Genomic DNA, 7,817 nt, shown 5'->3' with positions numbered 1-7,817 from the left:
TCTCAGCAGAGCCGAATCTGCTGGTACGAGAAAAACGAGAGCTCTATAAGCTACTTAACTTTTCTGGATGAGAAATAAAATAACTATTAAAACCATAAAAGATACCATATGGCACCCAAGAAAGGGAGGAAATAATTTTTGTGGTTGTTTCTTCAACAAACAATTAGTTCCTTAGTCTCCCAAAAATTAATAAAGTGCCATTAAGAGAAAAATTCAAAACTGCCAAGAAGACATATCTGAAGTGGAAATAGAGTTGAAAAGATAAATAAAATAAGCATTCCTTTGCTATATTTGGTGGAGTCCTGCAGAGAAAAAAAATCCCAGCTAGGCAGCATTGAGACATAGTTTATTAATGCAGTTTCCCCCACAGCAGGACACAGAAAGAGAAACTGGTAAAACAGTCGCATTAAAAAATGATGACTTTACATCTGATCTTTATGAATACACAGACAAGAAACTGTCCTCCTGAGCCGACCTTGGGCTGCGTGGAGGCAGAGATGCAAAGAATTATTGTTTTCTTTTTTTTTTTTAACTTCAAAGCGTTATTTGCTCATACATGCTCAGAGCAGACTAGACGTTGCCTCCCACGTTTAGAGGTATTTATGAAGAGACCCCACGGAAGATGCCGAGTGGTTCTCTCAGCTACATTTTCAACGAAGCCCTTTCTCCTTTTTTTCAGTCTACAGAATTGAAGCCTTTTTGTATTCCCTTTGGGGGAAAAGGCAGTGGGTTATAAACTGGTTGTAAATGGAATTTCCCCAGAGTTTGAGAGCTGGGAAGGAGCTTAGTGAGGAGGTAAGCCAGGGTTTGTATTGTGTAGGTTGTGCCCCTCTGATCGGTTAGGAAAGCAGTTTAGAGGGTTCCAATTAGCACTTGGAAGCTGAGAAAAAGGACAGAGCATAATTGAATAAAACATAAAAAATGTGTCACACATATTGTTTACTGAGACTTTTATTTCTTTTGTGTGTGTGTGTGTCCATCTGTCTGTCTTAGGTCACAATGTAAAGTATATCATACTGTGATTCCGGAAACTAATAGATTCGTCATGTAACTAACCTTCTTTCGTGTAAAAGAACGGGAGTCAGACAGGGGAGAAGAATGACTTTCTCAAATCAGAAGCCAGAAGGAGCCTGGGTCTCCCGACTCCCAGAATCCTTTCCTTTAAACTTGCTTCACCAAAATATGCTTGGAGGTGATTTGCTTCTGTGGAGGTTGGCTGTCAACTTGACAGGATCCAGAACCACCTAGGAGACATATTTCTAGTCATGTCTATGAAGATGTTTCCCAGGTTAAGTTGAAGAGGCAAGAGCTACCCTAAGTGTGGGCAACATGGTTTATGAACTGGCTATAAAGGAAAAAGTAAGCCAAGTACCAGACACAACCCTTGCTGCTTCCTGACTGCCTATGCAATGTGACACCTGCCTTACACTCCGGTCACCTGACTTTCCTTCCACAACACACTCCCCTCCCAGACTCTCCTTCCCTTAAGGTGCTTTGATCAGGTAGTGTTGAGAGCAGTAACTAAAGGAGTTTTTAGACACTGCAGCAGCTGATGTGCTGGTCTTTCCTGGAGTCACTGGGCTTTCTTTCCTCCTTCCCTCACACGCCTCTGCCCTTCTATTATTTGGGATCAGTGGTTGTGTGGGATGAGGCAGGTACATGGAGGGGCAACGGGTACCCAAGGTCAGATGATCCATGACTCATAAATAACTCCTGCTAACTCGGGAGCCTGCAAAAATTCCACAGCTCATTGCTCCCCAAAGCTGACAGGCCACATGAGAAATAGAACTACAGCCTGCTGTAAGAAAGGGGGGAGGCCCCATGCTGACTCTATCATAGAGGGCATCTCCAGAAATAGTGGCCTACTGGCAACCATGAGCTCTGTGTAACTCTTACCAGACTCATGCGCTCTAGGCTGCATAAAGTGTTCTGTTAACAGTGATAAGACTGAGTTATGAGAGGATCTTTCCTGGCATCCAAAGTGTCTCAGGTTTTGACTCAGAGGAGGAATGTTCTACCACATCAATAAATCCCTCTTGTGGTTCCTGTGTGCCAGGCACTCTTCTGAAAATATCGTAAATATTTACTCATTTAGTTCGCACCATCAGCTTCCAGGTTGCAGAGGTCTTTCCTAGCTACAGTCGTAGTCAGAGGGCTGCGAAGTGTCGAGATGTGCTAAAATAATTTGCTTTTCTTTCTGATTTGAAGACAGGAGTGCGAGCATACTTAATAGAGTTTAGAACTATGTCTCCGGCACAGTGAATTAATTAACAGTCAGACCCAAGGAGGAAGGTCAACTGCCTGCTTTCTCTTGGCAGAAGGAATTGGGAAGAGGATTGTTCTTGCAAAGATTCATCACTCTCTGATGCTTTCCAGAAGAGGTGATGGATTTGCAATGAGCCATCTACATTTTTTTCTTTCCTCTTCTAAATCTCTCACGTGTATTTTAGTCCAGCTGCCTTGGTACATAGGGTGTGCTGGTTTCTGAAAACACCCACTTAAAACCATGTGGAAATCAAGCCTAGGCCCTTGGCTGACTGAACCAATGTTTTACACAGTGCTAGAAGAGGGTTCTCAACAAACACTTTGTTAATTTATCACCACACGTCAAAACTGATCTTGATCTTGGAAACAGGTAGACTTGGCTTTGATAAAGAACTCGAGTAGAAATTTACTGGAGTGTTAGGGGGGAAAAGGTTGGTTTTGTTTTTCCCCTTTAAGAGGAATGTGAGCTGAGGATTCTTTTTAAAGCGTGTGTCTTCTTTGTATGTTTTATATGTTAACATTTAAATCCCACAGTACTCCTGATTGAATCTCCATGTCACAGATGAGGGAGCGAAGTTAAATGACGTGCTGAAGGTAAGCATGTGAGGGACAGAATTCAGATTATGGTCTCCCTGCAGAACCCATTACTTTTTCCAACTCATCTCCAGTTCAAAAATGACTTATCCCTGGGAGCATGCATTGAGCATCACACAATGCTAACGGGTTCTTCGATGCCCCGGTCTACTGACTAGTCACAAGGAATACCAACACTTAAAGCCCTTTGTCTATAATTAGTCCTTGGTTCCCTTAACAACGCTACCATGTAGTTAAACCGATTTTTGCCAACGGGCAGATATGCTTCATTAGAAAATCTGAGAACCCTTTACACCGTGCTGTTTTGTGTTCATGGTTACCCATGGTCAAGTCTGGGCTTGGAGCTGAAGCACAGGAAGAATGTGGAGAATGCCGTTGGCCCAGAACTTGCCCAAGGAAGCTGTATCAGAGCAGGGTGGATTTCCTGGGCAGCGGGTGAAACTCCAAACTTAGGTCTTCTCACGGTTTCCCTCAGTGAAACGTGCTGAGGAAAAATGCCAGTGGACTAATGTCTAGCCTTCTCTTGGAGCAGCCTCCATTAACCTCAACAGCAGATCTAGTTATTCATCACCAGAAATGAAAAATGTCTCTTTTTCAAAAGCGTAATTATCAGAGGTCTCACTGTGTCTTGAAAGGAGATGTATTTGCCATTATCAGCACATTCTCTATTTAGTCTCTGAAAAAAAAAACTGGCTTACACCACAGTTCATGAGCTGTATCTTTCTTAAAGCTAGAGTAAGTCACTGGAAACACAAAGATGACATTAAATAGTTAAATTACACACTATGCTACAGGGTTGAGTGAGAAGGGGAACCCACAGAGACTTAATATTTTCCTGAGTCTATAAAACTCCAGGTTTCCAAATGCAAGTCAAATAAAAAGCTATTGGAGTTGTAACTAAAAGTTGCCTGGATTAAAGATCATTAAATGAAAAAGTAATAGACAAGGTCACTTGGGTCCAGATACCAATCCAAATTTTCTAGATTTTGAGATTCCCAAAGGCCACAATCCAAATGTCAGGGACTAAAGTACTTACTGTACCCTTTCTTGTCCCAGTGGCTTCCTTGAGAGGACGTGCAGCCCAACAGCCACAGAACACCAGGAGTCCAGATGTTGGAGATTATCTCTTGAATGCAGAGGAATGCATGTCTGAGATTAAAAGGCAGAATTAATTTATAACACTCTCTACCTGTTTGCGGTATGTGCTCCGTTATTATCTGCACACAGTGAGTTGCAGGGCAATTACAACGTTGGAAGCCCGGAGCGCGTGACCACGGCAGCCAAGTTTAAAAGGGGGCATTCGTCATGTTTTAGTCTGCACATCTGGTTCTATCATACTTACCAAATGATTAATATAGGAATATATTACGGCAAAATCCTTTCAGATCAGTTTTATTGGCTAGGAACTGGAGTATTTTTTTCTTTCATCTCTCCCTATTCCCTTCCTCCCCTTCTAGGCTGAACTCAATTTTCCAGTCCTAGGTTCCTTTGAGCGGAGACAGGGACTCTGGCACTCTCTCGCCTTTGTTCACTCCCCAGCCACAAAGGGGGTGGAGCTACATGCTTTGTTTTGCAAAGCACACCCATTAGCCAGACAAAACTAAACCGGTATTCCAGAAGTAGACAGGTCAGGAGCCTCAATCAGATCAAGCCACAAGAATTAAATTCTAAACTTTAAACTCCCTTTTATTGAAATATAAGTTTGTTTAGTCTATTTACACCACAATTTATGCACATATATACATACAAGGCAAAATCTGTCAAATAAAAAAGTTTTTCTTACTAAAAAATTAAAAACAAAGTAAAGTGCATGGAATTGATTTTTTTTCTTCTTCTGGTGAGCATCATCATTGTCATATTTTTGGTCAGCTGGGAGAAGCAGGAAGAGATTCATTACTGACTCTGCTGCACACAGCTAGTTTTGAATTCACAGCCTTCAGGCCAAAATGACTAGAACTGGGGAATGAGTCAGACAAATCGTCAGGGTCTGTAGGGCTCCCAGAGGTGGGGGAGTCTTGTTCTTTGTCCTATCCAGAGCTGTCCCTCAGCCTGGAACAGTTATCTCACCATCGCGGCGCTGGAACAAAGGGAGAACACAGGAAGGGGGCTCCACCAGCCCTTGTCACAGCCCGCTCTGCTTCCACCGTGTTTGATAGGAAATCGCAGGATTAGCTCAAGGGCTCAAACGGAAGTTTTCCTTTTTGGGAAGGGGTGGAGAGAGCGACAAGAATGGTCTGCATCTCCCATAGAGACTGCCAGTCAGGGGCCAAACCCCAGCAGCCAGTTTCTTCGGATCCAATCTCCACGCAAGCACGGAAAAGAATCCCTTTTATAAGCTGGGTGGAGGGAATGTTATAATTCTCGCCTCAGTGAGTTTGCCCTTCCAGAACTTGGAAAGGAAACCGCCTGGCATGAAAAGAAAGGGGCAAGTGGGTAAAAACACAAGTTTTTAGACAGCTTCGCGATCAGGCCGCTGTGTGGGCGTTGGCCGGTTGGTCCTAGCCAGTGGCAGAGAAGACAGCCCTCTAACCATCACTCATAACCCACTCCCTCTCTTCCTCGGAGTGCCATTAAGTCCCCGGGCCGGCGGCCGTACTTGGCCTTGCAGTGCAAAATGTGCTTGGCTAGGAAGTCAAGGCGGCGCTGTAGCAGCTGAGCATGGGGGTCTGCGAGCTCGGCCAGCTCTGGGAAACGTGGTTCGTGGCGAGTGTAGAGGCGCAGCAGCCGGGCCGCGGCGTCTTGACCCCGGTGCAGCTCCAAGACCCGCCTAGCAGTCCGCTCTCGGAACACACACACTGACTGTAACAGCGGTTCATTATACTTGTCCCACATGCCGGCCACCCGGTAACCGTGTACCAAACCCGCCTCATTGTCCAGAAAGACCAACGCCCCTCCCGGTCCTCGGTGCAGGTTGCTCGTAGCGCGGTGCATAACGCGTGGGTCCCACTGCAAGCTGAAGAGGTTGCTTACGAGCCGGTCGAAGTTGGCCGTCAGGTAATCGAAGAGGATCAGATCGGTCCATTGTACCAAGTCCACCAGCTCTGCCTGGCTAAGGTTGGTCAGCTCGCCCCCGGCGTCGCGCAGGGGCCGCAGACGGCCGTCTTCTGATCGCCAGGGCTCGGGCACCACCACGTCGGTGAGGTTGGGCAGCCAGCGCGTCAGGCTCACCACGCTGCCCTCGGTCCAGTGCGCGGCGCGCAGCTCCTCTTGCACCTGCACCCACTGAGCGTCCCGAGCCTCCACCCGAGCCAGTGCCAGCGGCGGCACGTGGCGCTGGAGGCCCAGCAGGCGCGCAAGGTAGTAGGACAGGGCCTCACCCTGGATCTGCTCCGGGTTGATGCCATAGCGTATACAGGCACGGGTGCCGTCGGCAAAGCGGGCTAGGCGGTTGGAACTGCGTCCGCAGCCTCCGCGATCCAGGGCCACTACCCGAGCATCCCGCGCCACCTCCAGCCACGCTGCCGCCTGGGCTTCAGAAAAGCCCCGGGGCACCTGCTCCTCCAGGCCGCGGCTCCAGAAGATGCCCCCGTGTACCGCTGTGCGCTCCGCGGGCTCGGGCAGCCCGGCTGGCACGTGCCGCCCGTGATCGTCCAGGTGCCTCCCAGGCGGGTTATCTGCGCCGGCCGCCAGGGTGAGCAGCGCCCGGAAAGTTTTCAGGGAGCCGCCGCGGGCGTCCCACGCTAGGGGCGGGGGCAGAGGGAAGCGCGGCTCGGGCGCGGGGCCGCCACTCTGGGTCGGATGCCTGGGGAGTCGATCTTCGGGCGGCCAGGAGGCTGGCAGCTCGGTCCTTGGTGGCAGGAGCCCTCCCCACAGCGTCAGCAGCGAGCCCAACGCCAGCAGCCAGAGCCCCGCGGCGGCGGCGGCGCTCCGCATCCTCCGCCCCATGCTCCTGCCGGCGCGCCGGTGCCACCGCCGCCTCTTCAAGCCAAGCCCGGGCGCCCGGACGCGGGCGGTGAGGCGGGCCGGGCTGCTGGCTGGCTCCGGGACTTCGGGTGCCGGAGCCCCATCGCGGCCGCCGAGCTCTGCGGGGCTCTGGCCAGCGCTCTGCTCGGGCGCTGGGAACTCGCCTCGCCGTGGCTTCCCAGCTGCTTTTGTATTTCGCTGTGAGACCCTCCGGCAGGCGCGATTCACAGGCGCCCGGACCACGTGGGAGCGAGGGGGATCCCCCCTCCCCCTCCTCTGCCGCCTCTCCCCGCCCCCCACTCCCCCGCCCCTTCCCCTCCTCTTTCCCTTAAAGCGGCAACCGATCCTTCCAGGAGCGAGAGGTGGCCCCACGCTAGGTCCAGGACTTCGGGGCCGGGAGGAAGCTGGGCTGGTGGCGTCCGTGCGGGGGCGTCGGAGCGGGAGAGGCAGAGACCAAATCTAGGGCCTGGAGGTAGCCGCACGTCCAGCACTCTCGTGGGAGTTGGGCGATCGCCTAGTCCCCTTGCTTGGATTGTGTCTGCTCTCCTGGAAACTTCAGACAGACGCCCCACCGCAGTCCAGGCGCTGCAGGGCAAGGATCAGGGCGGGTATTTCTGCAGCCTCACTTGCTGTGATTCATACTGCCTTATGTAAATTCCCGGGAATGTTTCGAGCCCTAGAGGATATGACTCCAGTCGGCAGAGGAACCATCTGTAGCCAATGACTTTGAACTTACAACCCTTTACCAGAGCAAGCTCCCCAGTATGGGTCACTGTAGGCTCAAGAGCAAAGAGATTGGCCTCTGACTTTTTCTAGGGATACTGGGAATTAAATCTTGCTGTGCAAGTTGAACATCCAAGTCAGGTCTTCTGGTCACTTGCCACTTGGTTTTCCCTTTTTAAAGAAAGTTCAATCTATAGAAATATCGACATATAGACCGATACAAACATTCATTTCCAACATTCTCAATTTACTTTTAAGTTGTCGTTTATTTGGTCTCTTTATTTCCAATTATAAATTTCACCCAAACAAAGGAAAATAAATAACATTTAGAT

The 7,817-nt window shown here is 49.5% G+C and overlaps 1 protein-coding gene across 1 annotated transcript; it reads right to left on the bottom strand.

Annotated features, from left to right (window-relative positions):
- Positions 1–4,519: 4,519 nt before the first annotated feature.
- Fjx1 (four-jointed box kinase 1) lies at positions 4,520–7,182 on the bottom strand. The gene has a single exon (XM_057780951.1). The coding sequence runs from the start codon at positions 6,742–6,744 to the stop codon at positions 5,392–5,394; it is 1,353 nt and encodes a 450-aa protein (XP_057636934.1). The 5' UTR covers positions 6,745–7,182; the 3' UTR covers positions 4,520–5,391.
- Between the last annotated feature and the right edge of the window lie 635 nt (positions 7,183–7,817).

Source organism: Chionomys nivalis, chromosome 9 (genome assembly GCF_950005125.1).
Source record: "Chionomys nivalis chromosome 9, mChiNiv1.1, whole genome shotgun sequence".
Classification (NCBI taxonomy): Eukaryota; Metazoa; Chordata; class Mammalia; order Rodentia; family Cricetidae; genus Chionomys; species Chionomys nivalis.
The sequence above is the reverse complement of the archived record's forward strand: the minus strand, read 5'-3'. Positions and strand labels throughout refer to the sequence as shown.